Source organism: Hemibagrus wyckioides, linkage group LG16 (genome assembly GCF_019097595.1).
Source record: "Hemibagrus wyckioides isolate EC202008001 linkage group LG16, SWU_Hwy_1.0, whole genome shotgun sequence".
NCBI lineage: Eukaryota > Metazoa > Chordata > Actinopteri > Siluriformes > Bagridae > Hemibagrus > Hemibagrus wyckioides.
Genome location: NC_080725.1, coordinates 10,489,368 through 10,516,119, shown reverse-complemented (window position 1 = coordinate 10,516,119; position 26,752 = coordinate 10,489,368). Strand labels below are relative to the sequence as shown.

The following is a 26,752-nucleotide window of genomic DNA, read 5'->3' as shown; positions in this document are numbered from 1 at the left end:
TGGTGTCCAAGGAATAGACAAGAGACTACGAGCAACATTTGCAAGTAAATTCTACAGCCATTTTCAGACCTAACGCTCAAGGAGACAAGTTCATTTCTATGGTAACTGCAGCACTTAAAACAAGTGCTCAGTGCTTCCTTATGAGCACAAACATGTATTTCTTGTTCCTCCAGCAGTAGAATTTCTTACACACCAGTCATCATTCTGTCACCATTATGTTTTCCCGGTGAAGCAACAGTGAAGAAATGAACGTCAGTCAACTACAGATCACCTGTAGTTTCAATAAGCAGGTTAAACACCATTCTGTTTGTAATGTAAACAGCTGGTTTCAGGGTTGTTCGAGTCTGGATTTACTGAAGGGCGTGTGTTAAAACCGACAGAAAATTATGGATCTGTAAAATGTTTAATAGGATCTTTGGGTGTATAATTAAGCCTATGTGGTAAATGAAACCCGCTGTACAGGCTTTAATCATATGCTTCAGCTTGATGCCACAGCGACGGCATGTTATTATCAGACGCTTTAAATTTTTAAAGTGAAATTGAATTGATTTCCATTGCAAAGTCACCACAAACTCTTGAGTTACATCTCTTGGGTTATGGTGGAACGTTGGCCCATGTTACTCTTGACAAATAGTCATCAGCATCCCATCGTTAGATGGCTCCTTTTAAAGGAATTACCTTTTTTAGAAACTGTATGATGGTTTTTTGTCTTTTTGAAATATTTGTCTTTTCCCAAGATTCAGCTCTTGTGTTGGTGAGATTGAGATCATGTAACACCACAGTACAATCTTGAGAGAAGTTACTCTGTATTCCTCTGAACATGTTGAGCTGAATTAGCGCCAAATGACCTTTTTGTCTTTTGTGCCATGAAGCATTTATCCGCTCACCTCACAGGGTGTTGGAATGGAGAACTTTGTTTACTGCTTATCATTAGTCAGAGAAATGAAGTGTTATAACTATCTTATGTGTGGTGTGTTACGGTTACGTTACGGTTCCATAAACTTTCCGCCAGCATGTTAATAAACCAGTTATGGTGACGGAGATGTTTATGGTCTTTGCTGTGGCACTGCAGCTTTTCAGCTTAAACCATTAAAAATGCCGTCCTTCAGATCTTTGTGAAGCTCCTTCACTTTCATCGTGATTATTAATCAAGTGACCTCTTTTATAACAACACCAGGTGCAATGTGAACGAAATAATTGTTTTTCTTACAAAAGAAATAATAAGCGAGGAATCTACAGTGACTTTGAATGCGACTCAGCTAATCAAAATTTTAGATGTTCCCTTATATTTATTTAGTTAGTTATAAGTTAACTGTTAATACACTGTACATATGTATGAAAAAAAACTTTATAAAATGTAATATTTATTTAACATTTTCCTCATCAGTTAAAATTTTCTTTTAAACCTATATTGTTCCCTTCTTGTCGGCACTGCGAGGCATTTTTATCTGAAAAACCACTTAGTTTAGTATACATTCATTGATGGTTGTGTAAGTGTTCCCCCAGATTTTTACATCTGTCTCAGCAGGACAGGAAGTCGGAAAGTGGGGGAAGGAGAGAGGGTTAAAATGAGAGTGGGATAAAATGAGAGAGGGACTGTGTGAAACTTAAGTAAGTGTGGGAAGCACTACCCTCAGGGAAATGATGTCATACGGCTGAGTAACTTTGCACTGGTCTGCCCTCAGGCCCGGCTAACACTGCTTTCAAAAGGACTGCCTTCCAGGGAATTAACTTTGATACCGAATGCCAAATTCGTATCATTTATTTATTACGTTTTCCTGCATACACCCTTTGTTTGTCAAGCATATTGTCTGTCATGCGATAGATTTGAAAGACGCTGCTGTTTGAATGTAACTTGAGTCATGGGAGGATTTCCAGAAAGAGTTCCACCAAGTCAAAACAAACTGTTTTCCAGGCCTCATGTCTGTGTTTTTTTTGGGGAGGTTTCCTCTCCTGTGTCCTTCCTAGTGGTTTGTTTGTTAACTGCTGACTTCAGGCAAAGCTGCTTAAACAGCACATCCTTACTGGCTTGTTACAGGAGATGGCTTGATCTGCCCACGTGGCACATTCTATTTTCCATGTGCTTTGTGTTGAAACCTATCCATCCATCCTTCCTCTCTTCATTGAATACCAAGCACCCTGCTAATACCGAGGAACACCTCATCTTCCTCATCTGGGTTTTTAAACAAATTAATACAAGTCTGATCTTCAGTCCTGACACGGTTTGTTTAGGTTCGCTGTGTGAAAGTGGTTTGGAGATTCCTGTAATAAGGAGTTTCTTTTTCCATCAGCTGACTTGTGGTTTTTATTTCTGCAGGCACACTGAGCTCTGTATTAGCTGCAGATTTCTGTTGCTTCAGAGTTTGTTCTGTTACTCAACTTATTATTTGCAGTGTACGGCAGGCTTTCAGGGTGTGATGGCTGGTATTCGCCGCCCTGTCTTTCAAAGCTAAAAAGCCACCAGTTTGAGGCTTAGTTTTTGACACGTAGGGGAATGTCTCAAGGGCGGATTAGGTTATTTCCGAAACTCGCTGTGTACATTAATGGGAACACCTGTAAACGTCTGTGAAAACTATAGGGCTGTATGAGAAAATTCAAGGGGATCAGCAGTTTCTTAAATACTTAAATCAGCCCAGCTGGTACCAACAACCAGGCCACGGTAGTGTGTAGTTGATGTGAATATTAACTGAAGCTCTTGACGTGTATCTACATTATTTTATGAGGACGAGGAGGTGTATAGTTGTTCCTGTGAGTGTATGTATTTTAAAGCGTGTGTAACAATTCGACCATTCTCACTATGCCATCCTATAATACACCTAGAAATGTCTTCCAAGAAAAAAAGTAATTATTTTTCAGTGATTTGTATTTTGTATGAGCACTAATATTGCTTTTTGGAACAGGTCAACCCTCTTCTCGAGGCGTTCGGGAATGCCCAGACAGTCATGAATGACAACAGCAGTCGGTTCGGAAAGTATATTCAGCTTCGCTTTCAGAACTCTTCAGGTGAGTTTATTATTAGACATAGCAAAAAAAAAAAATGATGTCCAACACTGAGCATCACAGATGGCAGATGATGACAGTGAGGGGGAAATAAATATTCAGACACTATTGTTGTTACTGAATATAGTTCCAGTTGATTATAGTTCCAGTAATATCTTTTGACTTGGAAACATGAACAGAAAAAGTATGTGTTGCAGTAAATAAGAGAACAATAAGCAATGAGCTGAAACGCAATCATTTCAGAGCACTAAAAAACGTCTGAATACTTGTTTTTCACTTTGTATACCGTGCTGTCATTACTAACACCGTCTCCACTCAATCCTGTAGTAAAAGGAGCCAAAATCAACGAGTATCTACTAGAAAAGTCCCGTGTGGTCCACCAAGACGAAGGTGAAAGGAATTTCCACATCTTTTACTGCATGCTTGCTGGCATTTCTGCACAGGACAAGGAGATGTATGGCCTCCTGGACCCGACTCAGTACCGGTGAGTCATTTTGTGATGTTGTTTAGCAACAGGTTATAGCAGCTGTAGTAAAAGACGTAATTTGTTTCAGGGTGGAAACTATTTCAGGAATGGCAGAGTGGTTTTATCATTCTGTTTGTGTCATGCATGTTTGTCCTGCCCCCTAATTTGGTTTGTTTTAGAAGGAGGTGTGGCTTTACCATTATGCTTTTTATAGACATATAACACATTCTTTTGTGGAATTTGTCTTTGTTTTCATTCCAACTCCTTTTATCTCATCATGCCACAGTCCTGACTCATGAATGTATGTGTCCTAGTTACCTGAACGGGCGATTCGGCCAAGGCGATATGGTGCAGCACTGGAGTGAAAAGTACAATGAAGTGTCCAATGCCATGGATATGGTGGGCTTCGAGGAGCAGGTGAAATTTCTACCCCTGGGGCACATAACAAGCTCTCACTCCTCTATCACACTACTCAGTGCTTACAAATACCCTCACCTGGCACTTTCAGGAAAAGGTGGACATGATGACTATCCTGGCCGGGATTCTGTCTCTGGGAAATATCACGTTCGAGCCGACTGAGAATGACGCACTGAAAGTGAGCGAGACGTCAAAGGGTTGGCTCAAAGCCACCGCGGTGAGTTGGCTCAGATGCATCAGTATTTAATAAGTAAAGATCAAAACGTGAAATGGCCATGATGTCATCACCCTGATGTTGATTATCTTCAACATTCCGAAGTGTTTTCTTCCAATATACGACAACAGTTCCCAAACAATTACAGCTTTTTATTTGTTAATCAAAAATGTTGTACTTTAAACTGTTTAAAAGTTACAGTTAATGTTGTGGAACATCTGTGAGACCATTTAAGATACCATTAGAGCATTGTATAAACAGTAGCATCTCTATCTGTCCATGTGTTAAGTTATTAAGATTTTTTTTTTTAAATTGCTTGTGTAACTAAGAAATCAGAAAGCGTCTACAGAATCCTCTTTCTGGAAAACCTTAATGTGACACTTCCACTGGACACTGGAGTATCCACCCTATAGGCAAATTCATATTCAATTCAATTGATAAGATTCAAATGGGCACATTCATTAATAAACACATTAATTAAAATGGGAACATTCATATTATACTGTCATTTGAATTATAGCCTGCAATCTTATTCAGCAATGTTTTAATATAAAGATGAATAAGCTGATCTTGTTTATGCTTCTTCAAAATATTTAACCTATTAACAATAGGTCACACTTCTTGTATTCATTTGATGTGGACTCACAACAGCTACAGAATTCCTTGAATGAAGGAAACAAAGCAATTGCTGTGCTCATTTTCAACACATCCTTCTAACTGGATCCGCTCCTGCCTCGTTTACACAATACAGCTGCAATATTACACCAAGTTCCCCTGTCGACGACTGGTGTAAATATTTCATGCTTTTTAGATTAGCTGAGATCAGGGCGGCGTTTCTGTGCTCCGACGTGTTCTTACAGACATGAGGAGTAGGTGAAGGAATACAGCTGGAGGATTTATCTCTCCAGCACATGCGTAGTAAAATAAACAGTCCCATTGTCCGCCTAAATGCCCCAGCACGGACGCAGACCTCAGGCCTGTATTCTGTGTAGAGAAAGGTTAAGTAGCCATGCAACTGCCTCTCTTCCCCACCTGATAATCAAACAGATGAATTATGGGCTGCTTGGGCACAATTAAACTCCTTAGAGCAAAGGTTGGGTTGTTGTCGCTGGCTACATCTGGCTGATTGTGATAAGATGGCTGGCACCATTAAATGTCACGAGGCTATATTTAAATGATTTCCGCATGACCACTTATAGCTGATCATAAAGTCACCCGTCATTTCCCTAAAACTGCCTACCTCACTTCCTGTAGCTTCAAGATACTTTCATTACTGATGACGGTAGGTGACCTGTGGTGAATAGAACAATGTGATGCAAATTAACATTTCTTAACAGCAGCTGTTGCAGCTAGATTTAGTTCATTGTTTAAATGAACATTTGCAGTTTATTAGCAAAATTACCTCTTTAATCTCTGTCTCTGTCTCTCTCTCTCTCCCTGTTTATACACAAACACACGCACATATGCATACACACACACACACACAGACACACAAGCATCATGTTTTATGGAACCATGTGCACAAAAGAAAAAAATGTTTTGGGGGGAAAAAAGCCAAAATACTATCTGATGCATGCTATTTCTTTTTGCTAAGCTTTAAGAAGGGTGCTCAAAATACTAAGTAGCAGACTGTTCTATGGTATTAAATTAGTTTATATATTGTCTGGTTATACGCCTGGTGAGATCTCTAATCTGACCTCACCTTTTTCCCTCCACAGGGTCAGTTTGGTGTTCAAGAGGAGGACCTGATGAGGTGTCTCACCTGCACCATGTCAGTAACAAGAGGCGAATCCATCCACCGCTTCCACAACCAGCAACAAGCTGAAGGTATGATTTCCTGCCTGCTGTGGATCAGTTTCATCACTGATGCTGCATTTTTAATGACGCTGCTCCCTTTCACTGTTCAAACCTGACATGTGTATGACGACTAGCACTTCCATTCGGATGAATGTGTTTCAAACACTCAGCCGCTCTGGCCTGATTTTTGTAAGGCAAATCCAGCTGGCCATGCCAGTCGGCAGTAAGCGGTGCTGAAAGCTTTTTTGTGATTTCCCTAACCACCTGTGTCTGATACTTTTTCCTTTCAGATGCCAGAGATTCGATTGCCAAAGTGGTATATGGCAGAGTGTTTGGCTGGATTGTTAGTAAAATAAATGAGTTGCTGACGCATAAACTGGATACAAACGTTGAGCTGAGTGAAATAGGTAAATATTTGAAGGGGTTAGTACAAGTTGCTTATTTGCTTGTATTGTATTTTGCCCCTAAACTGGCTGTACTTATTAATGACATGAAGAAAATTCAGTAAAACAGATTAATCATGCTTGATTTATTAGGTTTCATTTTCATGTCAAAGACAGGACCCAGTCATTTGCCCTGCTGTACCTCAAGAACTAATTTTACACACATGATTTGCTATGGTAATGATAATACAAAGGTTTTCCTACTCATTTGGACAAACAGCAGAATCTACATGTACAAACAGATGTAGGATTTGTTAGGATATGTATCTTCTACCCAAAGCGTTATTTTGACATATTGCAGGTATTCTTGACATCTTTGGGTTTGAGAATTTTGCCGTGAACCGATTCGAGCAGCTCTGCATCAATCTTGCGAACGAGCAGCTACAGTATTTTTTTAATCATGTAAGTACTTACACATACACACATATGACCCAGTGATGGATTGGATCTTGCAGCTTGTTTTTCACTAGAATTGCCGAAATCACAAGCATGGGATTGAAGACGTTATTGCTTTCTGTAATAGCTGCTCTTATATTCAATGCATTTGTATTAAAGAGGGCTTCGGCTGAATGTGTGTCATGTCAATCTGCTGAAAATCTGTTGTAGATTTTGAAACGGTGTCAAGCTCCTCTGAATACTGCAGAGTTTGCTTGATTTTGTAGTAATTTCTACGATAACAAATCAAGTGGTTAAGGCTTTGGGTCGTTGACCGGAAGATCAGGGGTTCAAGCCCCAGCACCTCCAAGTTGCCACTGTTGGGCCCTTGAGCAAGGCCCTTAACCCTCTCTGCTCCAGGGGCGCTGTATCATGGCTGACCCTGCGCTCTGACCCCAACCTCCAAGGATGGGATATGCAAAGAAAGAATTTCACTGTGCTGTAATGTATATGTGACAAATAAAGGCCATTTCATTTTTCATTTCACAAAATCCTGGTACTGGCTGCAGGCAGTAAACAAAGTAAATACAGTTATCACAGACCTAAAATATTTATAGTAGGAAATTAAGAGAGAAATGAATATATTACATATATTGAATATATACATATATGATCACATGATGAAAAGATGACCATACACATTTGTGCTTTAGCATACAGCAGTAACAACAAAGAACAGATATTTAAGAGAGACTAATAAAATTGCTCAATTTAATCCAATTAAATAAAAATATAAATTCTACTTGCCTACATAAATTTAATGCATCTGTTCAGTTCATGCATTGTTCTGAAGTGATGGCGTCATCTTTTCAGGTTGTCCATTCGTCTGTGCATCAAGAGCGAGTGGTTGAATGTTTGTGGGATTTATATGATTTTATTCTTCTGACCACCAGATTCAGTTTTGGAACTGATCCAAATAGGTGAAGGTCGGATGGAAGAAACAGTTTTCCATTAATAGCTTCTTTCATGTCTGGAGTAATTTTTTTTTATCTTATTTCTGACATTTAAAAACAGAGAGAGAGAGAGAGAGAGAGAGATGCAGAGAGAGCAAAATAGAAACACATGGCAGAGAAAAAGAGAAAAAAAAAGACAGACAGAAATACACACTACATTATAAGATTTGTGATGGAAAGCATTTTTTAATTGCTACATATAAAAAAAAAAGGCAAAAACATGACTCTCTCTCTATCCATCTATCTCTCTCTCTCTGTCTTGTTTTTGCTCATAAACCAGTGAGGAGCTTCTACAAGCTTACCCTCACCTTACCTCGTTTTTAATTAGGATTTTCTCTAAACTGCCACATGTAATGTCATGCTTAACATTATTTTATCGCTGCTCCTTAAAGAAAGTAATTGCTGCGTTTCCTCTTTTCATAGCACATTTTTTTAATGGAGCAGAACGAGTACAAAGAGGAGGGAATCCAGTGGGAGACCATCACCTTCAAGGATAACAAACCAATTCTGGTAGATTTTCTCCTGATCTCTATGTTGCACCACACTTTCTCTCTCTCTTTTTACTTTATGTCTATCTATGAGGCAGCAGTAGCAGAGAGTTTGGCATACTGGAGTCTTGTGGTAAAACCAAGGAACAGGAAATGACAAGTGTGAAGCATGTCAATGTTTTTAGCTGCATACCAATACATTTTAGCCCTCTCATATCAGTGCTATGCATCAAATGAACAGAATAAGGTCAACTCATAAAGGTTATAGTCAGGGTGTGGGGTGTACGGTTTTTATTGTATTATGTTTGTTTATAGAAAAACTTCAGCATGTCTCACACTGCCTAGAAAATATTAACCCTGGCCAGTAATTATGGTTGTGTGCAGCTGCTGCTCCTCCCTAAAGGAACAAATTTATTTTGGGGTGAAGTATGCTACAGGAAACGCCAGACCTTTTCACTTTCTGAAGCATTAAATTACTTATACATTGCTCAACCTTAGTCACATTTATTATAGAACCCGTTAAATCGGGTGTTCTCAATCCTTTAGTAGACAGGGGACTATAGATAGATTAAAACTCTTAGTTTAGATTAATTTGCTATTCAGATATCAGACTCATTATTTAAATGCATTACATTTAATATTTTGGCTTTGTATTTGAGTTTTAATTCCCAAACCTTCCACTTACAACACATTTTTTTTTATTCATTTATTATTTATAGAATTGCTTGTTACTGAGTTAATGAGGTAATGAGGCAACTATAAGGATGCAATAATTAACGTAATAACTGATGGGTTGTAGTTTTCAATTTTGAAAATTATTTTTATTTACATTTTTTTTTGTAGAAACCCCAGCTAGAAGAACCATGTTGTTTAATAAGTCCAGGATAAATGATCTGATTATACAGCTTGAAAATATAGTCTTTAAAAAAGAAAATCTAAACTGGAAGAAATAAATGAAATAAAAAAAATAATAATAATTAAAACCTGGCTGAGCTTTAAGTCTGACATCAGCATCATTAACAGAGTAATGATTAGCAAACACTGTCTCCCTCAGGACCTTTTCTTAACGAAGCCAATTGGGATTCTGTCCTTGCTGGATGAGCAGAGCGCCTTTCCTCAGGTGAGTGGATGAGGTTAGAACCACACGTCATTCATTTGGGAGCAGTGGATCATGCGCTTTGTTTGCATACATCCTGCTGGCTTCTCAAGTCAAATGATCATTGTTGGATAATACTAGAGCTCATTATACATACAGCGTCTTGCATAAGTATACACCCTTTTAACCGTTTCCATGTTCTAACCTGGAACTGAAGTGATTGGGATTCTATATTATAAACAAATACAAAATAGGTCAATGATTTTTTTTTTTTTTTTTTTTTTAAGTTGAACCCCTAAATTTGTTTTGTTGCTATCTCCTGCATAGAGTCAACCTGTGTGCAGTTAAAGTATCACAGTGTATAATTTCAAAAATAAAGGACAAGGACAGTAGGAATGTTGACCTGTTCCCAGAGTTTGTCAGAGTCAAGACTAATGTCATCATGAAGAACAAGAGAGATCAAAAGTCTGGGATTAAACTTCTGAAAAAGCACCAAACAGGGTTTGGTTAGATATAACACCCTAAACTTGCTAACAGAGCATCATTAATTACATTATTTAAAAAAGGAAAGCTTTGTTTTGGTTGTTCACCAAACTTTGTGCACAGGAATTGAAAAGATAACAAGAAACCACATTAGTGAACATCTTCTTGAGCATTAGTCATAGTGGCTACTTCATAAGATATCTGATTGAAGGGTTACATGTTTGAAAGCCTCTCAGTGGTCTGAGAAACTGCAGGGTGTGATTTTAAAAATTTCCATTTAATTCACAATTGGGTTTTTTCTCACCACAGGCCACAGATGGAAACTTTGTAGACAAGCTGAACAGCAAATTCAAAGCCAACCCCCACTTCGAGGTGGTCCGGAGCCATAGCCCTCTCTTTACTGTCGTGCACTACGCTGGAAAGGTAGAACAGACAAAGACGGGGAGGAAAAATAAAGAGTCGACTTACAGGTTTTGTCATCCAGAACAATATAAATGTTGGAATATGAGTAATGCTGACTTCCTGGCTTGTACAGGTGCAATATAACGCCAGCGGCTTCCTGGAAAAGAACCGGGACAACATTCCAGCCAGCATTCGCTCTCTCTTCATCAACAGTGTTACTCCGCTCCTTAGCGTCCTCTTTGCTGGTAGGTTGACGTGTCACTACAGAAAACAAGGCTGTACGATTAAAAACATGGTTTACGATTTTTTATTTATTAATATGTTTTTCACACCACACCATCTTATTTAAACAGTGTTCATAATGGTGTATTTTTTTTTTTTTTTTTGGACCTGCAGCTTGTTTATTAATTAGTTGTTAGTTTTTTAACCTTGCTTGAGTTACAGCTTACAGATGTGAAGATGCATCTGCCTGCGAAGCCACAATGATAAACAACAAGCCACAGTGATAAAAAACACTCACACTTTCTCACACTTGTATATAGTTGTTACAGTCTTATTATAAAAGTCACACAAGAGAAGCAGAATGAAAATCAGCATGACTTTTACTACAGTGCCACCTCCTGTGCAGCTGTAAAAGTGTAGCTTGGTAGATTCTTATTGTTACCAGTGTTAAACTTATTTTCTGTCCAGACCAGATTAACTTAACAATAATATAGTCAAATCCATTTCTTTATTATTATACAATATATATATATATATAATTGAATAATTCATTATTACAAAGAAATTACAAAATTACAAACTGCAGTTAATAATAAATTGCAAAAGCATGACAATTCCTACAATTTCTAAAAAAAAAAAAAAAAAATGAAACTATGAACCACGTGATTGTCAATATACATTTAAAGCCAGATTTAAAGGCATCCATAAAGACTTAAAAGCAGTAGACTAGCTAAAAGCTGTGCAGTGCTTGTGATTAACAGCAGGTCTGTCTGAGCTAAGGCTGATAACTGCTTCAGATCAGAAATACAGACTTTTATTGTTGTAAAATGTCGTTTTCATTTTTCAGCCACAATTTCCAGAACAGGGACATTGATGCCGCGGAAAGCAAAGGTAAACCTTAATCATCTCATGATGTTCTGTAGGTCACTGGTCTAGAATAAAAAGAAATGACAAAATGGAAAAATGTGGGTTATTTTTGACTGTTTTGTTGTTTTTGTAAGATGGTAAGCTTTGTAGACGACAACTTCAACTCGACCAGGAAACAGTCTGTAGGCACACAGTTCAAGGTAAAGGGCTGTTCCTGTCAATGAGATGCTTTACTGATTAATTTCACATCTATAATGGAGTTAAATGGTCTGTTTTGTCCAGCATTCCCTGGCTGTACTGATGGAGAAGATGTTTGCTGCCAGTCCGCACTTTGTGAGATGCATCAAACCCAACGGCAGCAAGTTGCCTGATCAGGTGGACAGTAAACTCATCATGGATCAGGCAGGTCACTTTTAATGGGCCCCCATGTTTTGCACAAGATCATGTACTCTTTCCATCCATATAGACACTGCATTACACATTTCTGTTTCCTGGTAATGTATACATCACTCACTTTGTCCTGAACAAGAGCATTTCTGGTTGTAAAATCTGGGAATTCACCCGCTGTCTGTGGACATGAATGCCAGTAACCTCAGCATGTAATATACGGAGTCAAATATTTCATTTAAACCCCTTTTCCTCTAATAGTTTTTCTTGTTAAGGTTATTGTTCTGTGTTCAGTCTTTAAATGCTTGACTAGTCACATGACTAGAGAACAAAAATAGAACATCAGCATGTCTTTTACTCCAACACCATCTACTGACCAAATACAAAAGTACAGTTTATAAAATAAATAAATCAAAAGTATGATAATATTAAAACTAAAATATTTATGGTAAAATATTAATAATAAAATTCAAATTTATTCACAAAAAAAAGTAAATAGGTAGAAATAATGATAGAATAATTAATGATAATGTAAAACAAAATTAAACACTGCATGTCTGTGGTAAAGATTTCAATTAAATTTCTCATTCTTAAAAAACGAGTGGCTGATAAGGTTATCTTTTTTTTCTTTTTTTTTCATGGCTATGGATGTCAGTACTGTACAGTACACATTAAAATGCTAGTCATTATCTTACACTGATATTTCTCTAATGTTTTTATTCCTTGTTCTCCTTAGCTGAGGTACAACGGCCTGCTGGAGACGATCCGCATTCGAAGAGAAGGTTTCTCCTGGCGACCGTCTTTTAAAGAGTTTGCGCAGAGGTAAATAAGCATCTGTGAGTCGTTTAATAGAGTTAGCCAAAATGGAACAGTGAAGATTCAAAAATTTTTTTTTTTTTTTTTAATCATCAGATATAACATCCTGCTGCTTAAACCGGATCTGCCAGTGGACAAAGAAAGGTAAATAACTCCTCCAAAACACTGGTGAATTAAATCCACGTTTATTTAGATAGCCTTTATATACTGTATGAATTATGAGTTTTTGTTTCTTTATTCTGTGAATGTATATTTTCTGTATTTAACTTGATCTCTGTTTTATTTGCCAGCTGTATGTCGATTCTTAATACCACAGAGCTGCGTGGTTGGAAGTGTGGGTAGGTTGGTGTTAGGCACACCCATACACATATATGATCTCTTTCTCTCTCTTAAATGATCAGTAAGATTTATATATCACAATGAGTTAATTGTTGTATTTTTATTATCAATCAACTACATTAAATTTTCAATATAAGATAAAATCCTTGGAGCATGAAAGACTAACCTTTCACCTTTTTTCCCCTCAGTTCATCTCGGTTATTTTTTAAATACTGGCACCAGGACGAGTTGGCACGTCTCCTAGAAAGGCTTGGGAAGGCAGCTGTTGTCATTCAGAAGAGTAAGTAGCACTGAAAAAAGTAGCGCCCATTATTTGTTTTATCTATTGAATAATGGAGCATGGGAATCGTTGCGTGCAACAGTTTCTCGTAATTGCTCCTCCAGCCCATTGACAGCCACCAGCTTTATTTTCACACATTATTTTGCCTAAATCAGTTACTCATGCACATGACTGAACCCGAAAGGGCGATCCAGTCACGAAAGAACATGACCAAACCTGAACAAACTGCTTGTTGTTTGTTCAGGATCATGGTCATACAGTTGTTTTGCTTTACACTTTCGGTTTTTGTGGGTGACAGAAAAAAGACAATGAGCAGAAATGAAACGTGCGGCCACGTAATGTCAGTCCTGATTTAAAACGTAAATCAACGTCAAGTTTTGTAATCATACTGCTTGTTTTAGTTGAAGAATTTTAAATGATTCGTGTCAGTAATACACTACAGCCTCAATCTTTATCGTCTTCACCCAACCTAATCCAACAATTATTTGAAATGGATATCAGGACTGTTTTCGTGCACATGCGCAGATCACAAGCAGATTCTGTAAACAACTACAGACAAACATTTGCCATCATTCTACAACTTCATGGATTATTTAAAGAGATTATCCACCTTGTTCAGTGTCAGTTAGTAACCAACCTGCACAGCAGTGACGCTGATATTTCAGTGTGTGTAGCTGGTATTCTGTGAATCACACATTGTATTTATTTATGTATCTGTCTAATATAATTTGTCAGTCATCCTCCAGTCCCTCACTGTTGATTCATGTTTATTTTCCCGAAACCCGAGTGTTTAAAGACTCACTGAACAACAATCATGTCACTGCTGAAATGAGAACGAACCACCACATAAATAACATCTAGTCCTAACGTGATGGTTTTCACTGACGGATAGGTATCAAGCTGATAAATTGTTCATAGCAACAGCTGCGGCTACAGACAGTAACTGTATACCTACAGTGTGCAAACATATGGTAGGTGAATCTGATGAAAGATAAACCAGTTAGTGAATGGAGGAGTAACTTAATTTAATTTAAATTAATAAATAATTTAAGAGGAGCCAAGCATTTAAAAATCATGTTTGTGAACTGAGGGTAGTAAATACAAATTTTTTTCTGCATAAAACTTTAATTAATTAATTGTAAATTAAAGAAGTAAATATAGAAAAATAGGGAAAAGGCAAGCATGCACTATTAAGCAAAGTGAAGCATTTAGCTAATCCCATGATAGTGTGTCATCCTTTCTTCACGTTATTACTAATCGTATTAGCCCGCTGAACCATGCACAACTGAATGTCTAGCGTAATGTGAATTTGCCAGTGTCATGCCAGGTAAAATTATATGAGCAAAATTTATATGTGTCTAGACAAGAAGGAAATTCTCAGAAGTGGCTTCTTAACAAATAGCATCCTGCCAGCTTTGATGGTGTTCCATGTGACTGCCAGCTACAGTAATTCCCTGCTTCTTTGCTTTACTTTTTTTTTTTTTTTTGGGAAGATGTTTTTTATTCAAAGAAGTAGCATTGAACAGGAACAGAACACTTCTGTGAACACAGCTGTGATCCAGGCTACAGCTGGGAGAGATGGATCTAATAATACTTGCGTCACATCCAAATTCCGAAACCAGTGTTTTGTGGGGATGATGCGTATAACTAAACTGTATATTTGAACACAAAGGCTGTTGTGTTTTATAGTTTATTAATTTCATGTAGGGTGTCTCTACTTCAGATTCTTTTTCCTCTGTTCACATGATTCATCATGACTCTTAGGATTTGATTTATTAATTTTGTGCTGAAATTTCAGACCTGTTGTATCACAATCAGGAAACTTTCCAACTGACAGTATAGTATAAAATACAATAAGAAATAATATACACATACAATATAATTGTACAAATATAAATTCAGAGGACTGAAGAATGCAGCAAACATAATGTGTGGTTTATTTATTAATGTTCTACAGAACCTCCACTATAGCATACTTTATAGCATACTTTTTTTTTTTTAACCCGAATGTGTCTCTTGTGCCGCTCTGTTTTAAAGATTACCGTGCAGTGAGCTCCAGGAAAAAGTACTTGGTCCTGCTGGCTGAGGTCAAGAGGCAACAGCAGGCCCAGCGAGAGAGGGAAGAAAGGGAAGAAGAGGAGAGACGGAGGCAGGAGCTTCTGGAACAAGAAGAGAGAAACAAGCGATTGCTTGTCGAGCAAGAAAACAAGAGTAAGACACTGCAATGCATTTAATTACTGTCGTTTCTGCATTGTTTCATGTGCTCTATGAGAAAACTGAAGCTGCTGTTCTGTGGTTGTTTCTTTTAGGGCCAGTTTCGCCTCCAGTACCTCTACCCAGGAAGAAAAAACCTCAGCCCAGACCTCGGGCTATACTTGCTGCAATTGCCCTCGCACCACACCTAGCACCTGTACCTCGGCCGCGCAGTAAGCAGTTTGAGGTGAGAATCTATATCTGTTACAAAACACACTGCTTCTACAACAGGTATCACTCACTCAGGCATTATTCCATCCAACATTCAGGTGCTGCGTTTACTTATTCATTTCAGTCAAGACAGATAATTTAAAAAAAATGCTTAAGATTTTTTAAAAAATCGAAATAATTGTTCATATTCACAGATTTTAAAAGACAGAAACATGGGTAGGATGGAGGCTGCAACTGGCAGCTGGTTTATTTTCTGAGCTAGAATTATGCAGGTCATTTACATTTGCCAATGAATTTGGCAGACATATTTACACAAAGATAAACGATTACACAATAACTTTCCATTTGAGCAAAGTCTATGTCTTTGTTTTAACAAAAATAAAGACACTTTTTTTTAATAGTCAACCTTTATCTTAATTTAGTGTATATTCTAGATCATTATTATGCTATGAAAAAATAAATGTTATTGGTACTAGTATAGAATATTTTAAGTAACTGCAAAAAAAAAGTCAAATATAAAAATATAAACAATTAAAATATCACTGGAATCAAGTTTAGTTCTAAGCCATAAAAAAGTTTCACATGTCTAACTATCAGGGTCACAATTTGCGCAATTTTGTCGATTCTTGAATATAATTTCTATCGAAATATCCCTTATTGCTCCTCACGTGCCCAGATGTGTAGGTAAAGAAAGTTTTGTGTGTCATTCATTGGAATTAAAATGTCTTTACAGGTTAACAAACAAACAAAGTCAGTGGCTTGTTAAGAATTCACCACTCGTTCATCATGAACCTTCTTTTACACCTGCGTTTTATAGGCTACTCCATTTGATAACGACCTGCATGAGAACAGTGATTTGATGAACTTTCTGGCTCAGGAGGTAGATGAGGAGTGGGCCAATGAGAAAAGAAAAAAGAGGAGCAACACCATTCGCTGGTTCAGAGAAACCCAGGCTCGCAAAGTGGCCAAAAATGGCACTTTTCCTTGCTGGTTCCATGGCATGATCACTCGGAGGTTTGTTTATTTAGACAGGAGAGAAAATTGATCGTTTCGAGTTATTGGCTTCTTGCAGACTGATCATGACCTTACTTTACGTTTTTTTTTAGACAAGCGGAGGATCTGTTGATTGACAAGCCTCTTGGCTGCTTTTTGATTCGAGTGGGACAAAGTCGAGAAGGATACACACTGACATACAGGTGAACTTTTGCTACCGTGACGGAAAGCATTCTTAAATGTATAACATTTAAGCTTTAACAACCTAAAAACCATAATGTTTTCAAACATTTTTGAAATTGTGGGAGAAGAACCTTGTAGTGTGAACACCTCTATGACATGTAGCAAGAACAAACAGCATGAACACATAGCATAAGCAACAACCAGTTGGACTCCAAGATGAAATTTAATTCACCTGAAGTCATGCTTCATGCGTCCGGATTCTAATGATTATTGTGGGAGGACGAGGGCAAAGTATAAGCACGATATTATAGCATAAAATATGTCATAACCAAATGGTTGTTAGGAATAACACGAATAAAAACATGACCTGTTTCCTGGCGATGCATCGTTTAAAAACAGCTACAGTTTTCTCACTGGAGCTCTAGTTCTCTTTGCATAACAGACAATCCTTGCTGTCTGCGTCTCCTTAAACAACCCTTTCTCTCCCTGCAGCTTGTTTCTATTCAGAAGACAAACTTGATAGACTGCTCTCACATTAATTTTAATGAGAAAGCAATTTAGGGATTTACTCCAGGTGAAAGGTCACATAGTGTGTGGTTTCATGTGTGAATATTTTTGTAGGATGCACACAGCTACATCTACAAAGCAGCACGTTGCAATTGATAAGTCAGTAGTAAGCAGTAGTGAGCAGTAAAGTGATTTAGAGATTGTAAGAGTATCATAAGTGTCATTTAAACTGACAGTTTCCTAATTCTGAAACGCAGGGGAGCTGACCGGCCTCGTCACTACATGATCGAGATGCAAAGTAACTTGAAATATGTGATTCTCGGCGAGGACCGGGCGCATGCCTCCCTGCTTGAGCTTGTCCAATATCACACACAAGTGGGAATCATGCCCTTTATGGAGCTCCTCACTGAGCCATGTGGACAGGTGAGCTACGCTCTTACACATTAAAAATTACAATATAGTGACATCACTGGTATAAGATGTTAAAGCTTTTTGGATTTGGATTCTGAGTGTTGGCTCCACTAAAATTAAAGAGAATGGAGTTCCAACAATAGCAAAGGAGTTTTCCAAATCAGTAACTACAGTAAGCTTGGTTTCTCATTATAACTAGAATAATTAATATTCATAAAAATTATTCCTAGCTGCCAGTTCTTTTGGCTGGAAAATAAAATTTACAGAAATGAGCAAACATACAGAAAACATGTTTGAAAACACTGCTGTCTCGACCAGAAGGTCTCAGCATTTGAATCAGCATTTTTGTATTGACAGTGATCTAGTCCAACTCTTAGTACTTCATTAAATGGGGCAAAATTTACTATACTGGTCCTACAAAGAAGGTTTTAATAAATAGTCTAACATCAGTATAATGAGTGGTTGCCACTGGCTGGTGATTTTTGTGCTGCTGGACATTTTTCAGGGTTTGTACTGGCTCTAAAGTCAAATACACAAGCTCCAATGTGCTATTTGTAATAAAACAACAGGAGAAGGAGTTCCTGGTTTTCCCCTGATATTATACTGCTCAAAAAAATTAAAAGAACACTTTTTTTAATCTGAGTATAGCATCAAGTCAGTTAAACTCCTGGGATATTGATCTGGTCAGTTCAGTAGCAGAAGGGGTTTCAGCTGCTTTGCACTGGATGGACAACAATGAGACGATCCCCGAAACAGGAATGGTTTTACAGGTGGAGGCTGCTGACATCTTTTCCCTACTCATCTTTTTTGACTGTTTTTCACTAGTTTTGCATTTGGCTAGGGTCAGCGTCACTACTGGCAGCATGAGGCGATACCTGGACCCTGCACAGGCAGTCCAACTCCTCTAGGATGGCACATCAATACGTGCCATTGCCAGAAGGTTTGCTGTATCTCCGAGCACATATCCATGGAGGGAGACATATCCATGGAGGGAAGCACAGACCTCTACAAGCTAGACAATGGCACCCTGATTAGGTATCAGGATGAAATCCTTGGACACATTGTCAGACCCTGCTGGTGCAGTGGGTTCTGGGTTCCTCCTGGTGCACGACAATGCCCGCTCCCATTTGGCGACCTAAATCCAATAGAACACCTCTGGGACATTATGTTTTGCTCCATCTGACGCCTCCGGGTTGCACTTCAGACTGTCCAGGAGCTCAGTGATGCCTTGGTTCAGATCTGGGAGGAAATACCCCAAGACACCATCCACTGTCTCATTAGGAGCATGCCCTGACATTGTCAGGCATGCATACAAGCATGTGGGGGCCATACAAACTACTCAGTACCATTTTGAGTCGCTGCAATGAAATTTCAGCAAAATGGACTAGCCTGCCGCATCATTTTTTCACTTTGATTTTTTGATTAATTTTTTTGAGCAGTGTATTATCCAGTATAAGTATATTACTGTATTTATGCTGGAGCTGGAGCATACAATGACCTCAGGGAGAATTCTTTCTTACTCATGTCATGCTGTAAATCAAACCCCTATGCCTTTTGGTATGTTCTTTTGGTTTCTTTCCAGAGGACCTTAAAGATATTAGTATGTGAGAATGTATCTTCTGTCAAGAAAAACATACCATAGCTGTGAAGGATTTATATGCTGGAAGAATTGATGATGATTCTATGATTTGATTCAGTGATGATTAGGGTGGAGATAAAGGATATTAATGCTGTCTGTTTCTCTGTCTGTCTGTCCATCCATCCCCTCCTAAAACAGACATGTGACCATGACCCAGACTATGAAGAGCTGAAGGCATTGCTGGGGCCTGGCCAGTCTGACAGCAGCAACACAGACTCCAGAGAGAACAACCACAAAGATACGGACCATGTGCATGTCGAAATGCAGAGACTATTTCAGCCTCCAGGGCAGAACCTGGAACTGGAGGCCCCTAAAGCCCCTGTCCTAAGGCGTGTATCGGATAGATACAGACGTGTAGACGCTGCTGAGATAGATCAGAAAGGAGACGAGGATGTAGAGAAAGGCAGACCTGTTCCCCGCCTGTACCCTTCCATCCGGTTAGCCATGAGGGAAATCCAGCAGATCCAACAGGTTTAAATGCACTTTCACTCTCCACTCAAACTCCCCTCTGTTTTATTGTGATCTTATAACCAGAAATAATAGAAATCTTTGACAATATTCATGATAAACTCAATACTAAGATGTAATGTTTTGAAGTACACATACACAGCACTAAAAAAGTGACTGTTAGCCATTACACTGTGAAGAAACATACATACTGCTGAAAAAATACAGAGCTGCTGCAAGGTGCATGATGAGGAACTGATACAGAAAGCCAGTTTGGTTTTGAATTAAATGTCATTACGAGTAGTATATTCAGTCAAGACCAACAGTTCTATCATTTTAAGATGACTGATTACCTGCCACAAATTTGCTGACCAACGAGCAAACAAAGTTGTTCTTGCAAGAACAAAGTTGTTCTTGCAACTCAACTTTAAAATATGAATCAGCTTAAATATCAGTGACTTCTGTCTGGTTAAGACATGATGCATTTTCAAAACCTTAGATTAAATATTAATTAATTAAAATGATCATTATTTAATTATATTATTAATAATTTTCTGTAAATCAGCATAAATCTACCCTTCCGAAGTCAATGTTTAGGCGGTGGACTAAAAACATTAAGTAACAGTAAGTAACTGAAAAAACGCTTTTTCTCTGATTACAGAGGGAGGCACTCTGTATAATTGCAGCCTTTGCCTACAAAGATTGTGTTGCAACAAAAGGGTTGAAACATGTAGATTCCAGTGGTTCAAGAATATTAGACACTAAAACAACTTCTAATTTTGTTCCACATTTGCACAAAGTGCCACAAAGCAAAATCAAACTGAACTGATAGAGATGGGACCACAAAGTGAAACTCCTCTCATGTGTTTTTAAGTCATAGTTATACTTTCAAAAAACAATAAATCTCCTTTCAGTTAAAAGGTTTTTCTAGAAAGTGGTGAACACCGATGTTAAAGAACCTATTTGATTTATAGACATTTACTGTATCAAGTATACCTCTGGCCATGAGCTGTTTAGGATTCAAAACTTAGTTATATACCAGATGTTTAGCTGCACATATAAAGAAATATCTCTGTGACTGCAATGCCAGTAAAGCCCCAGGAAACGTGAATCAATTACCATCTTCTAATGAGGTTAATATTAATCTTGTACAAACGTGTACAAAGCTTGAACATTTGGTGAGTTTCCAATGTCTGTTTAGGAGAGGGTGGGGCTGAACTTTGGTGCACTTTAATATTTAATAATAAGACTTGCCTTTAAACAGATTTGTAGTTTTAAGTGAATAAAAATCGAACTAAATCTAAAGCTGTTGTGGTAATTCAGTGAATTCAGTAGGATTCTATAAAAGTAAGGAGCAAAAAAGGATGGATGGATGGATGGATGGATGGATGGATAGATAGGGTAACTGAGCAGACCCTGAATCTAACGGATGAGAGTAACACCGTGATGTATATACCATACATGTAACACCGTGATGTATATAGCAGACGAGCCTTAGCCTAGATCTCCCAGTCCACATTACCATGTCCCTGTAGAGAGGTTCTGGTCTTGCAACTAGCACAATGCCTTGTAGAAAATCAACGCACCATTTCAGGTGATTGCATTTTTTCCCTATATTCCAGATTTATATCATTATATTATACAGTGAAACCTTGACTTACGAGTGAATCAACTTACAAATTTTCCGAGATATGAGCCGTCGCTCGGTCGATTTTTTTTGCTTTAAGATACGAGCCGAGATCCAAGTTACGAGCGAGCGAGCTTACGCCACCCGCCACTTGGTAGCCCAGCGAGCGTTCAGTTCATGTGGTTATCTCTCCAGGTCGTGCGTTAGTGCTGTGTAACGACACTTGCCTCACTCATTTTCCAAACATTTTGAAAGGGAGGAAGAAACAAACCTCCTTGGACAGGTTTTTATTGAAACGCCCTACAAGTGAAAGCGAGGAAAGTGTGGCGAAAAAGGCAAAAGTCAGTGAAGAAGACGATTAAGTGAAGTGAAAAATAAATAAATAAATAAAGTAGCAATTAAGTTTAGCGATAAAGTGTAGCATAGTGTGCAAGTTAAATTTAGCAATTAATTGTAGCATTAAGTGTGTAGCGAGTAAGTTAAGTTAAGCGATAGAGCGCGAAATGAAAAACTCCGCCTATCTCCTCCGCCAACCTAAGTAAATACACTTAATAAAACCAGTTTATTTCTTTACATTCTTTTTTATTATGTATTATAATTTTTTAATACATTATTTGTTATTTATAAAGTACATTTTTCTTATTTAAAAACATGTAACAAAAAAAATTGGTGTGGTTATTGGGGGCTGGAACAGATTAATAGCATTAGTTACGAGCTCGGTCACAGAAAGAATTAAACTCGTAAGTCAAGGAATTACTGTATATTTAATATATTTTTCATTTGTTTGTTAGATAGAAGAACCCATTCATGATGCCGCCATGATAACAAACATGTCTGACATCAGATATCAAGCCATTCAGAACACATCTGCACACTTGTCACGAAAAGGAGGAGGTTGTGTTCCCTCGTGTTCAGACATGTGTCTTGATGTGGATAAAAAAATAAATAAATAAAATCTTCTTCATCAGTATAGTTACTGTGCACCATTCAGGAGGATATAAAGCCATTGGGTGGTCCCTGTATAAACTTGTTTTATGTCTTTCTTGCATTCATTCACAGCAGTTCTCAGGCAACCAAGAGCAAAACTTAAACCGTTGGGCACCCTGGAGGAAGAAAGGTAAATGTTCAACAGCCTATTCCCAACATGGGCCTGTGTGTACAAGCCTCTCTTTTATACCAACACTATGTTTTCATGTATTCCAGATTCGTAATGGAAGGAAGGATGACAACATGGGGCTTGGGTTTTTTTTTGTTTTGTTTTTTTGTTTTTTTTGCTGCTACCTAGGACAAAATGTGAATGGCTGAAACTGGAGGAGGAGGAGGAGGCCTGGATGTGAATGGGGCTTGAACAAACTAAGGGAAATTCCTCAAAAAGACAAACTTTAGACTTTTGTTTACCTGGGGCTGTTTGGCTATTGTTTATTCGTTATTTTTACATAGATATTTAATTTTTAACTTATGTATTGATGGCATGGGACCCTTAATAAACGGTGTCTGATTTTGTATACTTTCATCAGTCTGGGATGTAGTATTTGTAAATAAAGAGTTTTAAATGTGCCGGTGTTAGGAACGGATCAGCAGCTGTTTGAATTTGGTGCACTGACCTTCTGTTTCGAATAGTGGTGATGTGTGTGTGTGTGTGTGTGTGTGTGTGTGTGTGTTATATACACAAAATAAATCAGTTAGAGGTTACAGCAGATTTGAAAAGTCTACAAACCTGTTAAAATTGCAGATTGATTGTGATGTATAAAAAAAGACACCAAGATAACTCGCATCAAATCTTTTTCCACCTTTAAACGGAGAAAGCAACCAACAAAAAGTCAAGTGTAAAACAAAAAAAGTGTTAGAGGAAAAGAAAGGGTAATACAGTCACACTGTCTTTTGGAATAAGATTCTTAGCATCAGCTTGACGCATCTTGATTCTGTCATTTTGTTCCACTCCACTGAATACTCCAGATTTATCAAATTCAGGTGCACAGCCCTTTTCGTCATTCTTCAGGATTTCAAAAGGATTACATTCTGAACTCAGACTTGGCCGTTCCAAAATACTGATCATAATCTTTTGAAGCCATTTTTTGTTCGCTTTGTGCTGTGAGTCATTGTCTCGCCAAAAAGGGAAATTTTTCCTTCATCTGCAGCTGTTTAAAGACAGATTTTGTGCCAAAAAAGGCAGAACTATTGATGATTCCTTGTAACTTGAACAGAGCCTCAGTCCCAGCTGAAGAGAAGCAGCCCGATAGCACGATGCTGCCACCACCACCACGCTTCCCCATGGCTGTGCTGCTCTATGGATGTCACACTGCCTTGTATTCATGCCAAACATCACTTTTGGAATCATATCCATAAAGTTCCAACTTGTTCTGGTCAGATGATCACACATTTTGCCACATAGTTTCGGATGATTTTTCTTTTCTTCTGTCCAGCCACCCAATACCACAATGCAGATTTTTATATGGGGTTGGTAAGAATCACTTTATTGATGATGGCTGTATTGTAAGTTTTCCACTTGAAGTGCATTGCTATGCTGTATCACATTAAAGCTGGACTGACTGATCTGACATCATTTATTATTAGTCTTGTCCTTTTTTTCAGTTACAGAGGCGTAATCCTTTTTCATTAATGTCACAGTGAAACATTCAAAGTACAGATTTATCTATTATCATTGTTAAAATGTCTGCAGTAATATTTTGCCTTCTTTTGGAGCCAGTAAGGGTTTTTCTTCTTCTTCATCTTCTTCTTATTCTTCTATTATTATTATTTTTATTATTATTATTATTATTATTTTTATTATTATTATTATTTCCAAGCTGTCCACCCATTTTAATTAAAACTATGGGTTGAGTGCCATGAGAGCTTCTATAGTCCCGTGTGAAACATGTAATGTAATAAACATTTTAGTATTTATGTTGAGTAAGTCAGGCTAACATTCTTTTTTTTTCTTTTTTTTTTTTAGGAAAAAAAAGAAAATGTACAGGAATACACTGATTAATGGCTTAACAATGAAGAAATGAACCACGCAGGTAATGACAACTCTGTGAGGTGTGGCTTCCCGTCATGGCTTGTATAAAAATTCATAAGCAACACAGAAGCTCTTTAAAGCGCTACAGTGAAGTATGAAGATCGAATCAGAGCAAAATGGATTTCAAAATTCTTCTGTTGGTCCTGTGCATCACCTTCACCTCAGTCCAAGGTAAACGTGAGACTTTGGTCAGATATAATGCAGTAAATTAAGTTAAAAGTTTGATTGAGTACTGATTATTGTAAGCACTTTGAATTTTTTTTTATTATTAGCATTTATTTTCGCAATTTAATGTGGGTGTGCAGGATGAGTATTACCTTTCAAGAAAACAATAAATCTGATCTCTCGTTATTTCCGATCTCCTTGTTATTAATGCTGCCAAATTCCAGGTGCCATTCCTCCATGCTGCATTGCAACAGCTCCAATCAGGCCAAGAATGCTGGGAAGAATGGACGATTTCACCATACAAAATAGCTACGGTCGCTGCGAAATTGACGCCGTTGTGTGAGTTTTAACATGACTTAGAGTACTGGTCACCTTGGTGTATAGAAGTAATCTATAGAACTATTCTATAGAACTAATCACCTTGGTGTATAGAAGTTATTAACCTAAACCTCTCTGATTTCAGGGTGAAAATCAGAGAGAAGAGATATTGTGCACCAATGCAGCAAAGGGCACTTGTGGAAAGAATTAAACAAAAGAGGCTGCGAAATAAGTAAGATGTAACGGAGATCCTGTGTTTTTACTGCTGGTACATCATTCTGCTGACTAGATCTTATTTCATTTGTTACTTCCATTTTGTCTTCCTTTTTTTTTTTTTACTAAACACTTTCACTAGATGCTATAGTTGCAGATGTCCTCAACAATTGTCATGAAAATAAATCTTGATTTTATTATGACTGAAAAAGCCCTGGGGTTATTAGAAATGATTATAATGCATGTTTATAGATGTGTTTGTGATGAAAATAATATATTCAAATCATTATTACGAGGCAAATATTTTGTACATTAGAAACAAAAAATAGTGGAAGAAAGTCATCTTAACTTTCACATTTTACATTCTACCTTTTGAATGTCAAGGGTAAAATAGGTTTCAAATAAATAAAAGGTTCAACATTAAAAATTTGCCTCAGAGCTTTGTTTTTTCAGGAAATGTTGCTTGAGGATATGTTTGTAAATTAAAGCACTAAAAATGTTAGCTTTATCTTCAAACAGCTAAACAGTGAAAGATGGTGGGTTTTTCATGTGCTGCTGTTCTTCTCTTTTTGTCTACAGCTACATGTACCAGTCCTCATGAAAAGAAAAGTGGCTGATGTAATTCACTGATCAAATCCAGTAAACAGAACTTTGTCTGACTGATGTATTGCTTCTGTTTATTTGTCCTAATCATTAGGTTTGTTAATTGGCTTGAATCCTAATCTTATATTCTGCTATACATGTACAGTGTACTATGCAGGCACTAAAATGTATTCTTTAATATAGAAGGAGCTGCCTCTATTTGTGACCTATACAATTTTTCAATCTATTGTATCATATTGTCAGCCAAACAACTGAAAACTGAATATATATATATATATATATATATATATATATATATATATATATATATATATATTCAGTTATATATACATATATATATTATATATATATATATGTATGTATGTATATATATATATATATGTATGTATATTTGCGTTATTTGGTATAAGGATTTTGTATTAATCGCATGCGTTAACGCGTTCAAGTTGACAGCCCTAATATATATATATATATATATAATTTTGCTATATATATATATATATATATATATATATATATATATATATATATATATATATATATATATATATATATATATATATATATATATGTATGTATGTATGTATATGTATGTATATATATATATTAGGGCTGTCAATAGATTAGATCTTCATTAGTGTATGCACACACAGATGCATACTATCTGTGGTAGCATTCAGTCGCTGGGTTCACACTGCACGATGGATCGGCGACAGGAGCTTTCACACTGCATAACTTCACAATAGGAAGAATCGCCGACATCTCTGTCTGATCCGCAAACTGCGTTTCACAACCGAAATAATAAGGAAATAACGCAAGATCACACGTAAGATCAGAGTTCTCACGCGAGACTGGAAATGGAACCCCACAAAAAGTTCACGATCCAAATGGTCAGTGCGAGGACAGGGATTGTGCGTTCTGTATAATTAAACAAATGAATAATTTTGCAATGTCCTGCTGCTGATGCAGTTGGTTATGCAAATTCTTCTGCTTTATTTCTGTTTGATGCTATTGTACAGATTAATTATTCTACTATAACTACATTTAAGACATTTTTTTCTGATAAGAAGCTATAAACTCTATTAAACTATAATATTG

The 26,752-nt window shown here is 37.3% G+C and overlaps 1 protein-coding gene across 2 annotated transcripts in view; it reads left to right on the top strand.

The window, feature by feature from the left end:
• LOC131366868 (myosin-IIIb) overlaps window positions 1–25,748 on the top strand; it is a 30,397-nt gene extending 4,649 nt beyond the window's left edge. The window contains exons 5-33 of one of the 2 annotated variants that reach the window (XM_058411821.1): window positions 2,901–3,003; window positions 3,328–3,484; window positions 3,781–3,883; window positions 3,975–4,100; window positions 5,816–5,924; window positions 6,185–6,301; window positions 6,639–6,739; window positions 8,149–8,235; window positions 9,268–9,333; window positions 10,102–10,215; window positions 10,328–10,439; window positions 11,264–11,307; window positions 11,418–11,483; window positions 11,566–11,685; window positions 12,407–12,492; window positions 12,583–12,630; window positions 12,777–12,824; window positions 13,014–13,105; window positions 15,143–15,316; window positions 15,415–15,545; window positions 16,347–16,543; window positions 16,636–16,725; window positions 17,470–17,635; window positions 19,401–19,733; window positions 22,399–22,453; window positions 22,540–24,526; window positions 24,745–24,859; window positions 24,984–25,070; window positions 25,631–25,748. In XM_058411821.1, coding sequence (XP_058267804.1) covers window positions 2,901–3,003; window positions 3,328–3,484; window positions 3,781–3,883; window positions 3,975–4,100; window positions 5,816–5,924; window positions 6,185–6,301; window positions 6,639–6,739; window positions 8,149–8,235; window positions 9,268–9,333; window positions 10,102–10,215; window positions 10,328–10,439; window positions 11,264–11,307; window positions 11,418–11,483; window positions 11,566–11,685; window positions 12,407–12,492; window positions 12,583–12,630; window positions 12,777–12,824; window positions 13,014–13,105; window positions 15,143–15,316; window positions 15,415–15,545; window positions 16,347–16,543; window positions 16,636–16,725; window positions 17,470–17,635; window positions 19,401–19,733; window positions 22,399–22,453; window positions 22,540–22,547 — 2,853 coding nt within the window. In that variant the 3' untranslated portion in view covers window positions 22,548–24,526; window positions 24,745–24,859; window positions 24,984–25,070; window positions 25,631–25,748. Of the gene's footprint in view, window positions 1–2,900; window positions 3,004–3,327; window positions 3,485–3,780; window positions 3,884–3,974; window positions 4,101–5,815; window positions 5,925–6,184; window positions 6,302–6,638; window positions 6,740–8,148; window positions 8,236–9,267; window positions 9,334–10,101; window positions 10,216–10,327; window positions 10,440–11,263; window positions 11,308–11,417; window positions 11,484–11,565; window positions 11,686–12,406; window positions 12,493–12,582; window positions 12,631–12,776; window positions 12,825–13,013; window positions 13,106–15,142; window positions 15,317–15,414; window positions 15,546–16,346; window positions 16,544–16,635; window positions 16,726–17,469; window positions 17,636–19,400; window positions 19,734–22,395; window positions 22,454–22,539; window positions 24,527–24,744; window positions 24,860–24,983; window positions 25,071–25,630 lie in introns of both variants that reach the window. The other variant, XM_058411820.1, reaches the window with a different exon arrangement.
• Window positions 25,749–26,752: the final 1,004 nt, after the last annotated feature.